The sequence below is a fragment of the Pristiophorus japonicus genome, chromosome 4, assembly GCF_044704955.1.
Source record: "Pristiophorus japonicus isolate sPriJap1 chromosome 4, sPriJap1.hap1, whole genome shotgun sequence".
NCBI lineage: Eukaryota > Metazoa > Chordata > Chondrichthyes > Pristiophoridae > Pristiophorus > Pristiophorus japonicus.
In genome coordinates this window covers 9,735,810-9,757,314 of record NC_091980.1, presented here as the reverse complement: position 1 = coordinate 9,757,314, position 21,505 = coordinate 9,735,810, and the positions used below count along the sequence as shown (strand labels likewise).

The 21,505-nt window shown below is 48.9% G+C and overlaps 3 protein-coding genes across 3 annotated transcripts in view; 1 reads left to right on the top strand and 2 right to left on the bottom strand.

Moving 5' to 3' along the window:
• Positions 1 to 1,002, top strand: part of golga6l9 (golgin A6 family like 9) — a 116,332-nt gene extending 115,330 nt beyond the window's left edge. The window contains exon 14 of the mRNA XM_070877114.1: positions 897 to 1,002. Coding sequence (XP_070733215.1) covers positions 897 to 1,002 — 106 coding nt within the window. The remainder of the gene's footprint in view (positions 1 to 896) is intronic.
• LOC139262834 (probable UDP-sugar transporter protein SLC35A4) lies at positions 733 to 6,209 on the bottom strand. The gene has a single exon (XM_070878008.1). The coding sequence runs from the start codon at positions 6,206 to 6,208 to the stop codon at positions 5,240 to 5,242; it is 969 nt and encodes a 322-aa protein (XP_070734109.1). The 5' UTR covers position 6,209; the 3' UTR covers positions 733 to 5,239.
• A 333-nt stretch (positions 6,210 to 6,542) lies between these two features.
• Positions 6,543 to 21,087, bottom strand: LOC139262835 (SLC35A4 upstream open reading frame protein-like). The gene is made up of 3 exons (XM_070878009.1): positions 21,041 to 21,087; positions 11,374 to 11,472; positions 6,543 to 6,740 (listed from the first exon to the last, which is right to left on the bottom strand). Exons 1-3 carry the CDS (start codon positions 21,053 to 21,055, stop codon positions 6,543 to 6,545), a joined length of 312 nt encoding a protein of 103 aa, XP_070734110.1. The 5' UTR covers positions 21,056 to 21,087.
• Positions 21,088 to 21,505: the final 418 nt, after the last annotated feature.

The following is a 21,505-nucleotide window of genomic DNA, read 5'->3' as shown; positions in this document are numbered from 1 at the left end:
CCGACGACACACAGGATGGGAGCTCTCCACAGCAAAGTAGCCAGGACAGAAAATTTAATTTGCGCAGCTTTTTGTTATTTCTGTCAGCTGTGGCTCAGTGGGTAACACACTTGCTTGAGTCAGATGGTCAGTGAGTTCAAGTCCCACTCCAGGGACCCGAGCACAAAAATCTAGGCCGACACTCCAGGGCAGTGCTGAGGGAGCGCTACACTGTCGGAGGTGCTGTCTTTCAGATGAGACGTTAAACCGAGGCCCGGTCAGCTCTCTCAGGTGGACGTAAAAGATCCCATGGCACTATTTCGAAGAAGAGCAGGGGAGTTCTCTCCAGTGTCCTGGGGTCAATATTTATCCCTCAATCTACACCTAAAAAAATTATCTGGTCATTATCACATTGCCGTTTTTGGGAGCTTGCTGTGCGCAGATTGGCAGCCACGCTTCCTACATTACAACGGGGGAGTTCTCCTCGATGTCCTGGCCAATATTTATCCCTCAAATCAACATCACCAAAAAAATGTATCTGGTCATTATCACATTGAACTTGGTGGGAGCTTGCTGTGCACAAATTGGTTGCCGCGTTTTCTACATTACAACAGTGACTACACTTCAAAAAAAATATTTCATTGGCTGTAAAGCGCTTTGGGATGTCTGGTGGTCGTGAAAGGCGCTATATAAATCCAAGTCTTTCCCAGTTCAGGAATCACTCTGTAAATAACGTTGACACAGCCCAGAGAATAGACTTATAAAATATCTTTACTTTATATAACATAACTTATCAGTGACATGTATACATTGTGGTACTTCCACCAGATAGCAAACACACTTCCAGAATTCCAGAGTTACATTTCGTTAAAAAAAATCTTAAAAAGCCCAACGCATTTTCCTCTTTTTCTTTTCAGGAAATTTGCCTCCATTGTCACGGACAACCTTAATACAGAGAAAAATGTTGGGAAATACGCAGCAAGGTTGTCCACATCGGGCCTGTTCTGCTTTCCCAGTTTTTAAAATTGCAAACTTAAAATAAACTGGGCAATAAAGAGCGGGTACCCAGATGCCCAATGGCTGGATTCTAGGGCCCGATTCTGTCTGAGCAGATTTCCACTGCGTGACTGGGTAGCTCCTGTGAGTAAGATGCTGGAGGTGGGGAGTGGGGTTTTAATAAATCGAGAGATCCTCACAATCATGCCAAACTCGAATGGTGCAGAGTTTCCTGAAACGGCGTTGCACCGGAATTTACACCAATATTCCAGTCAACGGGGTTACACCAAATTTTCCTGAGCACATCAGGCATAAGGCAAAACGCAAAAGAGATGAAGTTCAGAGTTAATAAAAATGCCAGTTTTTCCATTTTTAATGCAAATCACCATAAAAATATATTCAAAAAAGGCACAGAAAATATATTGTAGGTGTGAGGAGAAATTAAAATAAAAAACACGAGAAATACAACTTTGCATCTAAAATTATAAGTGCAAATTTACAGCCCGTTCGGAACTGGCCTAAATTCAGAGAATTTGCGTGAGCTGCGTTCTCGTATGGGGGGGGGGAGCTGGTTAATGAGCAGCCATTTTGGCCGAGGCTGCGCATAACCGGCCTAAAATAGCAAGGAAATTCAGGCGCGGTGCAAGAACGGGCGCAAGCCACTTATACCCAAATTTCCACCTGCGTTAAAATAATTTAAAAAAAAAAATCAGGATTACGCCCTTGTATTGGTGCAGGTTTTCAGGAAATTCCGTGCCAGCGTGGTGGGCGAACGGTAACACATGCAGCTGCGGAAAGCCAGAGGTTGCTCCCCAGGGTACATTATTTTACAAGGCGGTCAGGCGCCGAGGCTAATTAAATACCACTTTCTGCAAACCAAACCAGTTGGCCCGACGACAGGATCAGCACGATACAACATTCTGGTCCAGCGTAAATGGTACACAATTAGTGCCCAGAACGCCTCGCCCACCTTCGCTCTCGTTAGCGGCTCGCGGAAGGCCTGCTGACCCCCACTAGGCTTTGGGCGCCCGCTTGCATCTCTGGGGCAATCTCTGGAACTGGGAGAGAGGAGGCGGCGGGTCATTAATTAAAGACGTAAGACATCAATTCATTGTGGATCTCTCATGTGGACCCCCCCCCCCCCCCCCCCACCCGAGGAAGTCTCTGCTTGCACTTGTGATTCTCGACAAAACTTTAGCACCTCTTGTCATCAGCCAGTAAACAAATATTTGCCCTCTTCCCACGCACTGCCGTCAATGTCCCCATTAAGCTGCCTGGAGGCTTCTCGATGGAAAAACCGCACTTGCGCTGAAATTTAAATGGACCGCGCTGGCCCCCCCAAAAAATTAGAGGGAACATTGACTGCAGTGTTGAGGGGGGGGGGGGGGGGGGTGCGGGATAAAAGGGTTGTAAAAGAGGAACGAGGATCTCTCAGCATTAATCACAACACCACACGTTCTCACATCTCACAATCCGACAGTCGGAACTGCAAACGCCAGTCCCAAACTGTATTCTTTTAAAAAAAAATTCAAGCACACGCAAACTTTATCAAAAATGTGATATCCAAGAAAATTATTATAGAAAAAAACTTCCACAAAATGTAAAAAAAAATTAAGCTACCCGTGTACTTGTTTTTCTGAGTTCCGTGGTAAAGGCACAGGATGTTTCAGAGCAGTGAAATGCAACGTTTTCAACTGATTTGGGGGGGGGGGGGGGGGGGGGGTTTGGAATTTGCGGAATCCCCCCCCCGCAGCAGCCGGTCAGACAAGAGGAGGCTCTCGTTCCCGGCACCGCGAGCGGAGTTCCGCTGACGCGAAAGGCGGGCATCAAAACCCGTCGCCGCAACGCAGTCTCCCCACCCCGTCATCACAGCAGCTTCTTTTGTGTGATCAACACCCAGTGAGAGAATGGGAAAGTTAGGTACAGGGCATGCGTCGGTCCATACACGTACATTATTGCGTTTTTTGGTACAAGCCACCGCTGCCGCAGCCTTTAAAGTGCTGCTGCAGCCATAAAAAGGTAAAAGCAGCGTTTAAAGGGTGAAAGCAGGCATTTAAATCAGCTTTTAAAATAATGATTTTCTATTCAGGAAAAAGAACCATACAAATACTTTCTCTACACTTCTAATGCTTGCTAATACAATGCAACATTCTCAAGTGTACAGCGTTTGCATACTTTTAAATGGTTATGTTGCCTCATTGCAAAAGGAAAATACACGATGGGTTATGGAATTTTTGAGCAAGTTCATCTGTAATATGTAAACGTAGCGAGATCACTGCAGATACAGATAACTTTTGAAGTGTGCCGGGGACAACTCATGGTGTCTGCGGCAATACGATCGCGTTGGCACAGCGAGGGGCTGTGCCTTGAAGGAATCTTCTGGTAATATACTGCTAGAAATGCCCGAGTCAGTCAGCACCTCAAAAAAAAAAAGAGAGAGACAGACTTTGGGCGAGAATTTCCTGTGGCTCACCGCCCGGGTTCTGGGCGGTATTGGCCATTGTGGGTGGTAATGAGGTGAGCGGAAAATTCCTTACCCGAGGCACGCTGGCGGTTTCGACGTCCCGCTGGGGAGCGAACCACCGGCGTCCACCGTCCTCGGATCGCCCTGACGCGATTTTTGGCTGAGCGGTGACCCGTCGGTAGGTATAAAAAAAAAACCACGCCCTTGAGGATCAGCGGAGCTGTGCGGTCGGTAAGTCGGTCTGCAGGAAAATAGGTAAGTGATTGGTTTTTTTTTACTAATTATTTTCAAAATCTGTTGGGGTGATTTAATTTTAAAAGTGTCTTGGGAATGTTTTTTGGGATTTTTTTTTTTTTAAAAAGTTATATTTTTTTGAAAAGTTATTTTTATTCTTTTTTTGGTGTTAGGCCCAACCCGCAGCCTCGGGATAAATTTTTATCGAATTTTCGCCCATTTTCTTTAGGTACCACCCAACTGACCCTAAATTGCAATTTTTCAGCCCAGATTGGGGGGTGCAAGTCCCATGTTTTTCACTGTGTGGATTTAAACATTTTTTGGGGGGGGGGGGGAAGTTTTCGCCAGCGATAATCTTCCCAGCCGTAGCGGTTTTTTGGGCGGCAATTGGGCCCTGGCGGGCTTTGGGGAAATTCTAGTCCAATGTTGCTGCCTATTTTCTGGTCCTTTTATCTCGAGAGACAGCGGATTAATGGGTGCAACCAACCCTCTGGTAACCTCTTCGAATAAGGGGCCGCCCATTTAAAAAACTGAGATGAGGAGGAATTTCTTCTCTCGGGAGGGTTGTAAATCTGTGGAATTCTCTGCCCCAGAGAGCTGTGGAAAACTGGGACATTGAATATATTTAAGACGGAGATAGACAGTTTCTTAACCGAGAAGAGAGAAAAGGGTTATGGGGAGCGGGCAGGGAAGTCCACGATCGGATCAGCCAAGATCGTATTAAATGACGGAGCAGGGCTTGTGAGGCCGTACGGCCTACTCCTGCTCCTGCTCCTATTTCTTATGTCCTTATTTAACCTCATGTCGGAAGTCGTAGGCTGGCAGTGTGCGAGATATCACGAGGGAGTGCTTTACCCTGCATGTGACCTGACCATGTAGCCATTCTCCACGGGGAGGTTTTATAGAATCGGTGGGCCGATCAAGCGTGGGGTGGGGGGGGGGGGTGGAGGTGGCATGGCAACACCTGAATGCACATGCGCCCGCTCCACAGCAATATACCCCGGGGTTGACACCACGCAGGAAGCGGGCTCTCCGGCCTCCGATTGGTTGGGTGATCTGGGGTGGGAACCCGCCAAGGTCCCCAGCGGCGGGAAAAAAAGAGGCAGCCAGCGTGCGTAGGGGTCGCGGCAAGTTCAGCCTGTAGATGGGAGCGCGCGCGCAAAGGATTCCTCCTTCTGCATTGGAACGGAGACCCCCCCCCGCCCCTCCCGAGACATAGTGGATTCCCTTGTTTGTGAGTGAGCAACTGTGAAGCCCCTCTCCCCGGGAAATAGAGCAGGTAGAAGGGTGGCAGAATTTTGGAACTCTCTGATGCTAAATCGATTGTTAATTTTAAATCTGAGATTGATAGATTTCTGTTAACCACAAGGTACTAAGGGATATGGGCCAAAGGCGGGTCTATGGAGTTAGCGCGTGGATCAGCCATGATCTCATCGAATGGTGGGAGGGGCACGGGGGGGCTGAATGGCCTCCTCCTGTTCCTATATTCTGTAAGACAAAAACAAAATCGGAGGACGGAGAAAGAAAACTCAAATCAAGCAAGATATACAAGCCCAGCGGTCGGTATCACAGAGCTCGATAGTAGAGATGAATGGCCAGGCAGATCAACCCCACCGCCACAAAGAACAAGGGGGTGAGCCGGAGGTGAAACAGGAGGACCGAGAGGGCGGCGTTCACCAGCATGGAGCAGGAAATCACAAAGAGCCGGGTGATATTGCTGTCATACTTCATGACGAGGGACATCAGCAGCCCGTTGAGGGCCTGGGTGGCGATGATGACGCCCACCCAGGGCGAGTAGCCCTCGAAGAAGCCGGCGGGGCCGGGGGAGCCGAGCGCGAGGGCGGCGGCATTGGCGGCCACCCCGAACGCGTACAGGAACAGGTTCTGCAGGCCGAGGGGCAGCGGGCCGGACTTGAGCGCCCGCTCGGTGGACACGGCGGCGAGGCCGGAGATGCAGCAGTAGGCAGCCACGGCCGCCGCGCCCAGCGGCGTGATGTACAGGCGGGCGGGCGCCCCAGGCTCCTGCCCCTCCCCCTCCGGCGGCCGCATGGCCCCGACGTGGCAGGCCCCTGCCGTCGTCAGCAAGGCCAAGGCCAGCCACTTGCGGGCGGACAGCGGCCGGCGCAGCAGCAGGCTGTAGCAGGCGGCCGTGGCGGCGATCTTGAGGTTGCCCAGCACCTGGAAGGTCACGGGGTCCATCAGCCGCTGCATGTGGACCGCCAGGTTGTTGTTGGCGGCGTAGAGGGCGGCGGGCGCGGCGAAGGGCAGGGCCGCGCGGAGGGAGACGGCGTTGCCGCCGGCTGGCCAGCCCCGGACCAAGAGCAGGGCGCAGGTGGCAGAGAGCTTCGCCAGCTCGATCAGCACCACCACGGAGGAGGAGCTGAAGGGGACTCGGCCGCCCACCTTGCACAGGGCGATCAGGGGGGCGTGCGAGCCGTACGCCAGCACCGAGAGCAGCAGCACCGACCCCCAGCCCAGCCGGCCCCTCATCCGGCCCCTCGCCCGCGGCAGGCCGCAGTCTTCCACGGCGTCCATTTCTCTTCCGAAGAGGCTCACCGAAACTTAAATGCAACAGAAGCGAAGCACGGACGGATTCAAAAAATTAGCTGCAAGGCCGGGAAACGTGGAACGTGGGGAGGGGGGGGGGGGGGAAGACGAGACGGCACAGAAACGCAAGGCGGCAACAGAGTGTTCGGAAGCGCCCGTCGTTCAGTCATTCATCGAACGCTTCAAGCGGCAGCCAGTCAAGCTCCAGCAGTCGGATACACCAGCAATAATCGAGGGTCGGCAGCGCAGCAAGCTGGCGTCAGATTGTCCCCTCCCGCCCCGGCACTCGGCTCCCAGGCTGCGGAGATGAGGAGGCCGCGCCTTATTTCGGTCCGTTCCTCATGGAGCTCAGGTAGTCCTTGACCGTGTTTTCGATGTTGGGGACGCTGAAGTTCTGGGCCGCGTAGATCCCGGTGGCGGTGCCCACCAGCACGCCCAGCACGGCGGAGGCCCGCAGCTTGGCCACCACGTAGCCCGCCAGGAACCCCTTCAGGAACGGAGAGCCCAACAGAGAGCCGCCCTGCAACAGGAGGCACATTCAGTCAAGGTTCGGCACTTTGCGGAGGCCGGGTCTCGGAGCTGACCCCCCCCCCACACACACCCCGCTCCGTCACCAAGACTGCCTCCGTAACATCGCCCCTGCCTCAGCTCCTCCGCTGCTGTAACCCTCAGCCATGCCCGATGTTACCTCTAGACGCGGCTATTCCAATGCACTCCTGGCCGACCTCCCACCTTGCACCTGCCGTAAACTCCAACTCATCCAAAACTTCTCTGCCCCGTGTCCCGCTCACCCATCACCCCCTGTGCTCGCTGCCCTGTGTCCTAACTCGCACCGAGTCCCGCTCACCCATCACCCCCTGTGCTCGCTGCCCTGTGTCCTAACTCGCACCAAGTCCCGCTCACCCATCACCCCCTGTGCTCGCTGCCCTGTGTCCTAACTCGCACCATGTCCCGCTAACCCATCACCCCCTGTGCTCGCTGCCCCGTGTCCTAACTTGCACCGAGTCCCGCTCACCCATCAGCCCCTGTGCTCGCTGTCCCGTGTCCTAATTCGCACCATGTCCCGCTAACCCATCACCCACTGTGCTCGCTGCCCCGTGTCCTAACTCGCACCGAGTCCCGCTCACCCATCGCCCCCTGTGCTCGCCAACCTACATTGGCTCCTGGTCTGTCTGGCAACGCCTCGATTTTAAAATTCCCATCCGTTTTCAAATCCCTCCATAGCGTCGCAACTCTTATAACCTCCTGCAGCCCTCCGAGATCTCTGAACTGCTCCAATTCTGGCCTCTTGTGCATCCCCGATTTTAATCCAACGGCTCCACCATTGGCTGCCGTGCTTTCAGCTGCCTGGGCCCCAAGGTATTCCCCTCCCCCATAAGCTCTGCACCTCTCCCCTCCTTTAAAACCTACCTTGTTACATACCCTAATACTTATGTAACTTGTTTGATAACGCTCCGGTGAAGCGCCTTGGGACATTATACTATGTTAAAGGCGCTATATGAATGGAATTTGTTGGTTAAAAAATCAATGTTCAGAACAGGAGGTTATTCATTCCCTTGAACGTGCTGTTGTCTCCCAAATCCATGCCCATCTTTCCCACAACTCCATGTTTGAATCCCTTCAAACCGGTTTCCACACCTGCCACATTACCGAAACGGCTCTCATCAAAGTCACAAATGACATCCTTGGTGACTATGACAAAGGCAAACTGTCCCTCCTCATCCAGCAGCCTTTGACACAGTTGACCCCTCCATCTTTCTCCAACGTCGTCCAGCTGGGTGGGACTGCACTCGCCTAGTTCCATTCTTATCCATCTAATCGTAGCCAGAGAATCACCAGCAACAGCTTCTCTTCCCACCCCCGCAGCGTTACCTCTGGTTGGCCCCCTCCTATTCCTGTTGCTCCTTGGCGACATCATCCGAAAATACAGCATCATTTTCCACATGTATGCTGATTTACCTCACTACCACATCTCTCTCGACCCCTCCACGGTCTCTAAATTGTCAGACTGCTTGCCCAACATACAGTTCTGGATGAGCAGAAATTTTCTCCAATTGAATATTGGGAATACCGAAGCCGTTGTTTTCGGTCCCCGCCACAAACTCCGTTCCCCAGCCACTGACTCCATCTCTCCCCTCAACTTCTGTCTGAGGCCGAACCACACTGTTCGCAACCTGGGTGTCATGTTTGATCTTGAAATGAGCTTTCGACCACATATCTGCAGCACCACCCATTTCCACCTCCGTAACATCGCCCATCTCCGCCCTTGCCTCAGCTCATCCGCTGCTGAAGCCCTCATCCGTGCCTTTGTTACCTCTCGACTTGACTATTCCAACGCACTCCTGGGTGGCCTCCCACATTCTACCCTACGTAAATTAGAGGTGATCCAAAACTCGACTGCCCATGTCCGAACTCACACCAAGTCCCGCTCACCCATCACCCCTGTGCTCGCTGACCTACACTGGCTTCCGGTTAAGCAACACCTCGGTTTCAAAATTCTCATCCTTATTATCAATTCCCTCCATGGCCCTCAAGATCTCTAATCTCCCCCAGCCCCAAAATACATAGAAGCACTGGAGAAAGTGCAAGAAAGATTTACAAGGATGAACATAATAGGAACAGGAGTCGACCATTTGGCCCCTCGAGTCTGCTCCGCCTTTCAATAAGATCATGGCTCATCTGATCTTGGCCTCAACTCCACTTCCCTGACCCTTTATTCCCTTATCATTCAAAAATCTGTCTATCTCCACCTTAAATATATTCAATGACCCAGCCTCCACAGCTCTCTGGGGCAGAGAATACAATTTGGTAGGAAGACTGAGCAGAGGCAATATGAACACAAGGGTACAATATTAAAGTGGGTGCCGGAACAGAGAGACCTGCGGGTGTAAGTACACAAATCTTGTAAAGTAGCTGGACAAGTTGGGAAGACTGTTTTTAAAAAAAAAAAATTTACGGAATCCTTGGCATTTATCAATTGAGGCAGAGTGTACAAAAGCAAGGAAGTTATTCTAAACCTTTACTGAAAAACTGGTTAGGCCTGAACTGCAGTATTATGTCCAATTCTGGGCACCACACTTTAGGAAGCATGTTAAGGCCTTAGAGAGGGTGCGGAGGAGATTGATGAGAATTGTACCAGCGATGAAGGATGTCAGTTATGTAGATAGACTGGACAAGCTGGGATTGTTCTCCTTAGAATGAAGGTGGTTACGAGGAGATTTGAGAGAAGTGTTCAAAATCATGACGGTCTTTGATAAGAGTAAATAAGGAGAAACGGTTCCCAGTGGCAGAGGGTCAGTGATGTGAGGTCACAGATTCAAGGCGACTGGCCAAAGAACCAGAGGGAGGAGATGAGGGAACATTTGAATTTTTTAAATTTTTAAACACAGTGAGTTGTGATCTGGAACGCGCTGCCTGAAAGGGCGGTGGAAGCAGATTCAAGTTACTTTCAAAATGAATTTGGATAAATACTTGAATGGAAAAAAAATTACAGGGCTATGGGTAAAGAGTGAGTGGATAGGATTACATCGGATATATGGCAGAGAGACAGGCCATTCGGCCCAAACAGTCCATGCCGGGGTTTATGCTCCACCCGAGCCTCCTCCTGTATTTCCTCATCTAAACCTATCAGCATAACCCTCGATTCCCTTCTCCCCAATATACACTTGCCCAGCCTCCCCTTAAATGCATCGTTACTATTCGCCTCAACCACTCCCTGTGGCAGCGAGTTCCACATTCTCACCATTTTCAGTTTCTTCTGAATTCCCTATTGAATTTCTTGGTGACGATCTTGCATTGATGGCTTCTCCTTTTGGATGCATGCTCTCCCCACCTAGCCTGTGATCGCTCTTTCAAAGAGCTGGCCCAGGCACGATGGGCCGAATGGCCACCTCCTGTTTTGTATCGTTCTATAAACTACATCAAATGTACAGCACCGAAGGAGGCCTTTCGGCCCAACTCGTTGATGCTGCTGTTTATACTCTGCACAAGTCTCCTCCCACTCCATGGGCCTCATCTCAGCCCATCAGCATATCTTTCTATTCCCTCTTCTCTCATGTACTCATCTCATTTCCTTTTGAAAGCATCTATGCTACTCGACTCAACCACTTCCTGTGGCACTAAATTCCACATTCTAACCACTCTCCTCATTTCCCTATCAGTAACTATCTTGAATTGACGGCCCCTAGTTTGCGATCTAGTCTCTCCCCACCGAAGCTGTCCAGTCCATTCATAGTTTTAAAGTCCTCTATCAGGTACCTCCAAGTTTTCTATTTTCTAAAGAAAAAACACTAACCAGTTCAGTCTTTCCCAATAGCTGTAATCTCCGAGTTCTCAATAGCTGTAATCTCCTATACTCATTAAAGTTTAGAAGAATGAGAGGTGATTTTATTGAAGGGGGCTCACAAGGAGGATGCAGAGAAGGTATTTCCACTCATAGGGGAAAACTAAAACTAGGGGACATAGTCTTAGAATAAGGGGCCGCCCATTTAAAACTGAGATGAGGAGAAATTTCTTCTCTCAGAGGGTTGTAAATCTGTGGAATTCTGGAGCAGAGAGCTGTGGAGGCTGGGTCATTGAATATATTTAAGGCAGAAATAGACAGCTTTTTGAGCGATAAGGGAGTAAAGGGTTATGGGGAGCTGGCAGGGAAATGGAGCCGAGTCCATGATCAGATCAGCCATGATCTTATTGAATGGCGGAGCAGGCTCGAGAGGCCAATTTCTTGTATTCTTATGAAACATATGAGATTCTAAGTGGGCTGGACAAGGTGGATGCAGAGACGATGTTTCCCGGGGACGCAATCTAGCACTCCGCGGGGGGGGGGGGGGGGAAGAGCATAGTTTCAGAATAAGGGATCACCCATTTAAAATGGAGATGGCAGGAAAGTGGAGCTGAGGCCAAGATCAAATCAGCCATGATCTTATTAAATGGCGGAGCAGGCTTGAGGGGCCATATGGCCTACTCCTGCTCCAATTCTTATGCATCACTTTGCACATCTCTGCGTTAGATTTAATCTGCTCCAACCAGAAACTGTGATGTGATTCATATTTAACATCAACCACTGCTTGTTAATGAACGAGAAACTTACTGATCTATTCACAACACGGGGCTCATGTGATTTTTTATTTCACTGAAGTTGTCTGGATACTCACATTGGGCAGTCCCATTTGGACCTCCTCCTCCACCCTTCTCTGGATGTTCTCCAGCTGGCCTTTCAGCTGTGCAAGGTCTTTCAGCTTTCCCAGTGTATCCTGCAGCGGGAACGTCAGTGTTATCAGGAAGAGACGCAGTGAGAATGTAAAAGGCAAAATGAAGCAACCGTTTATTTAAGCTTCGGGGGGGGAAACAGTCAAGCACCAGAATATGCTTGTGCTGATCTATTAAGGGACAATACCCAGAGGATTAAGCAGAAGACAGGCCTCCTACAGCAGCAACGATTGAGATTCGACAAAATTAATTGCACTGGGGGACTTGACACAGTCGTGACATTAACAAGAGACTTAATTAGCACAGTGGTACCAATAAATGAGCACAGGACCACTGCAATTGAAACAGAAAATGCTGGAAATACTCAGCAGGTCAGGCAGCATCTGTGGAGAGAGAAAGAGAGTTATCGTTTCAGGTCAATGACCTTTCGTCAGAACTGGAAAAAGTTAGAGGTATATAACAAGGTTTAAGCAAGTGCAGGGGCAGGGAATGGGGGGAGGGGAGGAAAGAACAAAAGGGAAGGTCTGTGATCGGGTGGAAGGCAGGAGAGCTTGAACGACAAAAGGGATGGTTATACAAAGCAAAAGGAGATGGTAATAGGACAAGTAAAGAAGCAAAAAAATGGGTCTGGAGAAGGTGTAAATGGGAATAGCAGAATCATTAGTAGTTGCCACCTGAAAATTGTGGGCAGAGTTTATTATGCAAAATTGTTGAACTCGATGTTGAGCCCAGAAATCTGTAAAGTGCCTCATTGAAGGATGAGGTGCTGTTCCTCGTGTTATGTATGCATACCTACAATATTCTGATGTACTGTAACACAATGTACCATCACCCTGTACACACCTCACCTGTACACCAGAGGGTGCTGCTGCTGGAGACCCAAGGGTCACCTGCACACTGCAGGTAACCCAGTATAAAAGGGAGCTCACCTCTTGGTGTCCTCTCTCTAGAAGCTGCAATAAAGGACTACACAGTTGAAGTACCATACCTCTGCCTCGTGGAGTCATTAACAAGGTGCCTACATACACAGTACCTCAAGCCTGCGTTGAGCTTCATTGGAACAGTGCAAGAGGCCGAGGTTGTAGTTGTCAGAGTGGGGCGAAGCATTAAAGTGACAGGCGACCGGAAACTTGGGGTCACGCTTACAGACTGAATGGAGTTGTTCCACAAAGTGGTCACCCAATGTACAGGAGACTGCATCGTGAGCAGCGAATACGGCATTTGGGGAGGGCTCTCAACGAAAGGGAATACACATTAAATGGTAGGACACAGAAGTGTAGAGGAACAAAGGGACCTTGGAGTGCAGGTCCACAGATCCCTGAAGGTAGGACAGGTAGATAAGGTGGTTAAGGCGGTATACAGAATGCTTGCCTTTATTAGCCGAGGCATAAAATACAAGAGCAGGGAGGTTATGCTTGAACTGTATAAAACACTAGTTAGGCCACAGCTGGACCACTGTGGCATCACAGGAAAGATGTGTTTGCACTGGAGAGCGTACGGAGGAGATTTACGAGGATGTTGCCAGGAGTGGAGAATCTTAGTTGTGAGGACAGATTGGATAGGTTGAGTTTGTTTTCCTTGGAACAGAGGAGGCTGAGGGGAGACCTCATTGAGGTGTATAAAATTATGAGGAGCATAAAATTATGAGGAGCCTGGATATAGTGGATAGAATGGGCCAGTTTCCTTCAGCAGAGGGGTCAACAACCAGGGGACATAAATTTAAAATAATTGGTTTGGAGGGGATTTGAGGGGAAATTTCTTCACCCAGAGGGTGGTGGGGGTCTGGAACTCACTGCCTGAAAGAGTGGTAGAGGCAGAAACCCTCACCACATTTAAAAAGTACTTGGATGTGCACGTGAAGTGCTGTAACTTACAGGGCTACGGACCAAGAGCTGGAAAATGGTATTAGGCTGGATAGACTCATGTTGGCCGGCGCGGACATGATGGGCAAATGACTCTCTGTAAATTTCTATGATTCTATACTAATATGCAAGAAATACAAGTAAATCGCTGTTTCACCTGGAAGGTGTGTCTGGGGCCCTGGACAGTGGGAAGGGAGGTGGTAAAAGGGCAGGTGTTGCATCTCCTGCACTTGCACGGGAAGGTGCCGTGGGGAGGGGAGTGATTGAGGTAGTGGACCAGGGTGTTGCGGAGGAAACGGTCCCTTCGGAATGCTGAAAGGGGAGGGGAGGATGAGTTTGGTGGCGAGATCACTCGGTTAGTGATGGAAATGGGGGCTGCACAGGACCACATCAGTCAACCTGGCCAGTCACACAGCAGATGTCACAGTCTCCAATCAGCAACCTGGATTTTGGTGACATCCAATCAAGTTGCCCTCTTCACAGCTGTAGCTCTCCTGCACCAGCACACGCTGTACCTCCTTTAAGGCCCCGACCTGCTGCTGATGGTCCTCGCAGGTCAGGGCCAGCGCACTGAATACCGGTTCCACGCTGCTCCTCTTTTAATGACTTGGGAAATGCACGACCGCCCGCGTGGCGCCAAGACACACCACCCCCGACCACTACAGGATCAACCAGACACCCCACCCCACTGCCACGACCGAGCCAGGTCACTGATAGGAGCGCAGGCAGGTACCTCAGGAGCGGTGAGGTCAGGGCGAAGGAGCGGCGAGTGATCGTGGAGCGATGTGATTGGCACCCAGGGGAGGCATGCGTTCGGGGCCCTGAAGAGGCGAGGGCCCAGGGGCAGCACGGGCCAGCCCACACTACGATATGTGTACGCATTAGGTCCGTGCAGCAGAGCTGGTCTCCAGTCATCTTAGTTAATCCTTGCCGCTGGACCAAGACCTAGCTATGTCAAGCCCGTGTGGTGGCTGGTGTACAACGGTCACCACATGTTAAAAAAATCCACGCACAGGCATCTTCCACCCTTCAACATCTAGTTCTGGACCTAGAATATTAAGTCCTTCATTGAAACACCTGCGAACTCATCCTTTTTGGCATGAAAGCAAGTCATCCTCAATACGAGGGACCGCCTATTATGATGATGATGTCACAGTCTAAAATATCGTCTTTGACCCAAAGTGTGAGATTAACTTATGCGATTGCTTTTTAGGGTACATATCAATGATTTAGACTTGAATGTAGGGGTATGATTAAAAGGTTTGCAGATATTGCACAAATTGGCTGTGTGGTTCATAATGAAGAAGAAAGTTGTAGGCTGCAGGAAGATATCAATGAACTGGTCAGGTGGGGAGAACAGTGGCAAATGGAATTCAATCCGGAGAAAAGTGTGAGGTAATTTGGGGAGGGCTAACAAGGCAAGCGAATACACATTAAATGGTAGGACACTGAGAAGTGCAGACGAACAAAGGGATCTTGGAGTGCATGTCCACAGATTGCTGAAGGCAGCAGGACAGAAAGATAAGGTGGTTAAGAAGGCATACAGAATACTTTATGAGTGGAGGCATAGAATACAAGAGCAGGGAGGTTATGCTTGAACTGTATAAACACTAGTTAGGCCACAGCTAGAGTACTGCATGTCCCTTGGGGAACAGTGACCAATTCTTTATTAAGATGGAGAGTGACATAGTTAATTCAGAGACTAGGGTCCTGAACTTAAGGAAAGGTAACTTCGATGGTATGAGATGTGAATTAGCCAGAATAGACTGGTGAATGATACTTAAAGGGTTGACGGTGGATAGGCAATGGCAAACATTTAAAGATCACATGGATGAACTTCAACAATTGTACATCCCTGTCTGGAGTAAAAAAAACAGGGAAGGTGGCTCAACTGTGGCTAACAAGGGAAATTAGAATAATGTTAAATCCAAGGAAGAGGCATATAAATTGGCCAGAAAAAGCAGCAAACCTGAGGACTGGGAGAAATTTAAGTTCAGCAGAGGAGGACAAAGGGTTTAATTAGGAGGGGGAAAATAGAGTACGAGAAGAAGCTTGCTGCGAATATAAAAACTGACTTCACATATCTATAGAAGCTTTTGCAGAGAAAAAGATTAGTGAAGACAAACGTAGGTCCCTCGCAGTCAGAATCAGGTGAATTTATAATGGGGAACAAAGAAATGGCAGACCAGGTTGAATAAATACTTTGGTCTGTCTTCACGAAGGAAGACATATATAACCTTCCGGAAATACTAGGGGACCGAGGGTCTAGCGAGGAGGAGGAACTGAAGGAAGTCCTTATTAGTCATGAAATTGTGTTAGGGAAATTGATGGGATTGAAGGCTGATAAATCCTCAGGGCCTGATAGTCTGCATCCCGGAGTACTTAAGGAAGTGGCCCTTGAAATAGTGGATGCATTGGTGATCATTTTCCAACAGTCTATCGACTCTGGATCAGTTCCTATGGACTGGAGGGTAGCTAATGTAACGCAACTTTTAAAAAAAAAAAAGGAGGGAGAGAGAAAACAGGTAATTATAGACCGGTTAGCCTGACATCAGTAGTGGGGAAAATGTTGGAATCAATTATTAATTATTAAAGATGAAATAGCAGCGCATTTGGAAAGCAGTGACATGATCAGTCCAAGTCAGCATGGATTTATGAAAGGGAAATCATGCTTGAAAAATCTTCTAGAATTTTTTGAGGATGTAACTAGTAAAGGGAGAACCAGTGGATGTGGTGTATTTGGACTTTGAAAAGGCTTTTGACAAGGTCCCACACAAGAGATTAGTGTGCAAAATTAAAGCACATGGTATGGGGGGTAATGTTTAGAGTATAGGAGCAGGGAAGTCTTACTGCAGGCCTCACCTGGAATATTGTGTTCAGTTTTGGTCTCCTAATCTGAGGAAGCATGTTCTTGCTATTGAGGGAGTGCAGCGAAGATTCACCAGACTGATTCCCGGGATAGCAGGACATATGAAGAGACTGGATCAACCGGGCCTGTATTCACTGGAGTTTAGAAGGATGAAAGGGGATCTCATAGAAACATATAAAATTCTGACAGGACTGGGCAGGTGAGATGCAGGAAGAATGTTCCCGATGTTGGGGAAGTGCAGAACCAGGGGATACAGTCTAAGGATAAGGGGTAAGCTATTTAGGACTGATGAGGAGAAACTTCTTCACTCAGAGTTGTTAACCTATGGAATTCTCTACCGCAGAGAGTTGTTGATGCCAGTTCATTGGATATATTCAAGAGGGAGTTACATATGGCCCTTACGGCTAAAGGGATCAAGGGTATGGAGAGAAAGCAGGAAAGAGGTACTGAGGTGAATGATCAGCCATGATCTTAGTGAATGGTGGTGCAGGCTCGAAGGGCCGAATGGCCTACTCCTGCACCTATATTCTATGTTTCTATGAGACCAAAATTGTACGCAGTACTCCAGGTGTGGCCTCACCAATATCCTGTACAGTTGTAGCAGGACTTCTCTGCTTTTATATTCTATTCCCCTTGCAATAAAGGCCAATATCCCATTTGCTTTCCTGATTACTTGCTGTACCTGCATACTAACTTTTTATGTTTCATGCACAAGGGCTCTCTGTACTGCAACACTTTGCAATTTTTCTCATTATAAATTATAATTTGCTTTTCTATTATTTCTGCCAAAGTGGCTAACCTCACCTTTTCCCACACTGTACTCCATGTGTCAAATTCTTGCCCACCCACTTAGCCTGTCTATATCCTTTTGCAGATTTTCTATGTCCTCCTCACAATTTGCTTTCCCACCCATCTTTGTAGCAGCAAACTTGGCTACATTACACTCGGTCCCTTCATCCAAGTCATTAATATAGATTGTAAATAGTTGAGGACCCAGCACTGATCCCTGCGGCACCCCACGAGTCACTGTTTGCCATCTATCCCGAATCTCTGTTTTCTGTTAGTTAGCCAATCTCTATCCATGCTAATATATTACCCTCAACCCCATGAACTTTTATCTTGTGCAGTAATCTTTTGTGGCACCTTATCGAATGCCTTCTGGAAATCCAAATACACCACATCCACCCTGCTCGTTACATCCTTAAAGAACTCCAGCAAATTTGTCAAACATGATTTCCCCTTCATAAAACCATGCTGACTCTGCTTGATTGAATCATGCTTTTCCAAATGTCCTGCTACCGTTTCCTTAATAATGATGGACTCCAGTATTTTCCCAACGATAGATGTTAGGCTAACTGGTCTATAGTTGCCTGCTTTTTGTCTGCCTCATTTTTTTTTAAAAAGAGGAGATTTGAGGGGGATTTTTTTCACCCAGAGGGTGGTGGGGGTCTGGAACTCACTGCCTGAAAGGGTGGTAGAGACAGAAACCCGCATCGCATTTAAAAAGTACTTGGATGTGCACTTGAAGTGCCGTAACCTACAGGGCTACGGACCAAGAGGTGGAAAGCGGGATTAGGCTGGGTAGCTCTGTCGGCCGGCGCGGACGCGATGGCCCGTAATGGCTTCCTCCCGTGCTGTAAATTTCTATGATTCTATGGTTAACCAGCAGCTTTTAGTACAATTGGGGCTTTTCTGTTAGAATGCAGTTACAGGACAATACGATTGAAGTGTATGAAACGAGGGGACAAGGCAGATAGAAGCAGGCTGTTCCCAGAGGGGTCTAGAACCAAACTAAATGGAAGAGATTTAGTACAGACGGCACAGAGTTGTGAGGCTGTGGAATTTACTTCCCAAGATTTGAGGAAGATATATAAACATTCAAGATTGGATTGGATAGGCAGATGAAGGGATATTGGGACAGGATGGGTAAATATGGCGAGATTTCTCTCGAGGTGGGCATCTAATTCTATTCTATGTAGTTAGTGATTGAAGCAGAGAGCATGTCAATTTTGAGGAATAGGTTAGATCGATGGTTGAAGGGGAAGAAAGAAACATAGGGAGAGAGGGGACACATGGCATTCGGATTACTGTGAGTGTGGCGGCTTAACACCAACACGGACTGGTTGGGCCAAACAGCTTGTTTCCATGTTATAATTTCAATGCGATAAGGCACGACACAAAATGCAAGTATTATTCATTCCCGTACACCCTGTGGGGTGCCAGGTGCAGCGGTAATGCCCCCACAGTGCAACAGCCTCCCAGCCAATGTTCGTTTTTAGCTGCATGGCCGGGCAGCTCTCTGGAGGTCCCGTGCAATCGGCTCACCAGCTCTTAAATGGCTCCACGCGGCCCAAAAAACAACCAGAGTGAACACTGCTCCCAGCAATCAGTCAAATATGGGTTGGTGGAGCTACACTTACAGGACAAGCAAAGAATATCAGTTAACAGACTTGTATCTCTGGATAACCAACCTCAAGAGAGTAAAGGTAAGCACCAGTAAACCCAATGAAGAATTCAGGAGAAACTTCTTTACCAAAAAGAGTGGTTAGAATGTGGAACTCGCTGCCACAAGCAGTGGCTGAGGAGAATAGGACAGATGTGTTCAAGGGGAAATTAGATAAACACATGAGGGAGAAAGGATTAGAAGGCAATGGTGATGGGATGAGATGAAGTGGGGTGGGAGGAGGCTCGTGTGGAGCACATGAGCAGTTGGGCCAAGTGGAGCGTTTCTGTGCTGTAAATATATATAACGCTAGTGAGCAGTTATAGAAAGCAATCAAACTGAAATAAGAGGAGAAAAAGCACTGCCAATCTAAAAATGCAGGGTGGGTCAGTCTGTTCGTGTAAAGGGAAAGGTTCCTGCCCTTCACTTTATCCAATCCTAAACCCCCGCAAGCTGCTCACACTTAATCATAGACATTTACAGCACAGAAGGAGGCCATACGGCCCATCATGTCCGCGCCGGCCAACAAAGAGCTATCCAGTCTAATCCCACTTTCCAGCTCTTGGTCCGTTTCCAAAGCAAGCAACCCCAGCTTCCCTCAGCTAAAATTCTCCAGTCCAGGCAGCATCCTCATAAATCTCCTCTGTATCCCCTCCAGTGCCTGTAATGTGGTGACCAGAACTGCAGCAGTACTTTAGCTGTGGCCTAACTAGTGTTTTACACAGTTGAAGCATAACCTCCCTGCTCTTGTATTATATGCCTCAGCTAATAAAGGCAAGTATTCCATATGTCTTCTTAACCACCTTATTCAACTGGCCTGCTACCTTCAGGGATCTGTGGAACTTCACTCCTTTGTTCATTTACACTTCTCAGTGTTCTACCATTTATTGTGTATTCCCTTGCCTTGTTAGCTCTCCCTAAATGCATCATCTCACACTTCTCCCAGATTGAATTCCATTTGCCACTGTTCTTCTGTTAATTGGTCAGAACATAAGAAATAGGAACAGGAGTAGGCCATATGGCACCTCGAGCCTGCTCCGCCATTTAATACGATCATGATCATGGACTCAGCTCCACTTCCCCACCCGCTCCCCTTATCGTTTAAGAAACTGTCTACCTCTGTTCTAAATTTATTCAATGTCCCAGCTTCCACAGCTCTCTGAGGCAACAAATTCCACAGATTTACAACCCTCAGAGAAGAAATTTCTCATCCGTTTTAAATGGGCAGCCCCTTATTCTAAGATCATTCATTGATATTTTCCTGCAGTCCGCAGCTTTCTTCTTCATTATCAACCACACAGCCGATTTTAGTGTAATCTGCAAACTTCTTAATTATACCCCCTACATTCAAGTACAAATCATTGATAATATATATACACACACACACACCACAAAAAGCAAGGGACCTAGTACTGAGTCTTGTGGAATCCCACTGGATGCAGCCTTCCAGTCACAAAACACCCATCAACCATTACCCTTTGCTTCCTGCCTCTGAGCCAATTTTGGATCCAACTTGGCAGTTTGCCCTAGATCCCATATGCTTTTACTTTCGTGACCAGTCTGCCATGTGTGACCTTATTAAATACCTTGCTAAAGTCAATATACACTACATACGCACAGCCCTCATCGATCCTCGCTACCTCCTCAAAAAACTAAATTAAGTTAGTCAGAGTCAGACACAACCTGCCCCTAACAAATCCATGTTGACGGTCCTTAATTAATCGGTGTCTTTCTAAAAGATTTATCCTGTCCCTCAGAATTTTTTTCCAATAATTTTCCCACCACCGAGGTTAGGCCTGTAATTACTTGGTCTATCCCTTTCTCCCTTTTTAAACAAAGATACAACATTAGCAGTCCTCCAGTCCTCTGGCTACAGGTGCAGTGCCAGAGAGGACTGGAAAATGATGGTCAGAGCCTCTGCTATTTCCTCTTTTACTTTTGTTCACAGCCTAGGATACATTTCATCCGGACCTGGGGATTTATCTACTTTCTAAGCTGCTAAGCCCCTTAACAATTACTCTCCCACTATGTTTATCTCATCTAATATTTCACAGTCCTCCTCCCTCATTGCAAAGTCTGCATCGCCCCTCTCTTTTGTGAAAACAGATGCAAAGTATTCATTAAGAATCATACCCAAGTCTTCTGCCTCCACTCACAGACCACCTTTATGGTCTCTAACAGACTCTTTCCCCTTGCTCAGTGTCTTGCCAAACATTCTTCAACCTTTGACCCCCGCCCAGCTCCTGACCCTTGACCCCGGGCTGATGCCGTGTCACTGGTGATTGCGCCGCGACCGCTAACGCCGCAGATCAAACACCCGACACCGGCTTTTAAACAAAATCATCGGCTAAAAGTCACGTTAAACTGTAAATATCGGGGCCTCGGGCGAGGGGACTACCGGCCGCCCCGAGCTCCCTCCGCGGCCCCGCCGCACTGACCTTGTCATCCGCCATCTTACCCGCACCTGCGCACTCACTCCCACCGGCTCTGCGCCTGCGCACACCTCCCTCTTCACAGCACTGCCGCCCTCAGGATGGTCACGCGCACGCGCCGTGTCACGGAGACAATCAGGGAGCGGTAGCTGCCGAGAGAGGGCGCTGCGGATCTCCGCCTTCCAACTCTGCACCTGGCCCTCTGACCCCCACACCTGGCCCAGACCCCACACCTGGCCCTCTGACCCCCACGCCTGGCCCTCTGACCCCCACACCTGGCCCTCTGACCCCCACACCTGGCCCTCTGACCCCAACGCCTGGCCCTCTGACCCCCACGCCTGGCCCTCTGACCCCCACGCCTGGCTCTGTGACCCCCACACCTGGCCCTCTGACCCCCACACCTGACTCTCTGACCCCCACACCTGGCTCTGTGACCCCACATCTGGCTCTGTGACCTCCACACCTGACTCT

Excerpts from the sequence above, each read along its gene's own strand:
- LOC139262835 (XM_070878009.1), bottom strand. Across the intron at positions 6,741-11,373 it reads TCCAAATGGGACTGCCCAAT|GGCGGCTCTCTGTTGGGCTC; the intron begins GTGAGTATCCAG and ends CTCCTGTTGCAG.
- LOC139262834 (XM_070878008.1), bottom strand. The coding sequence starts at position 6,208 with ATGGACGCCGTGGAAGACTGCGGCCTGCCGCGGGCGAGGGGCCGGATG.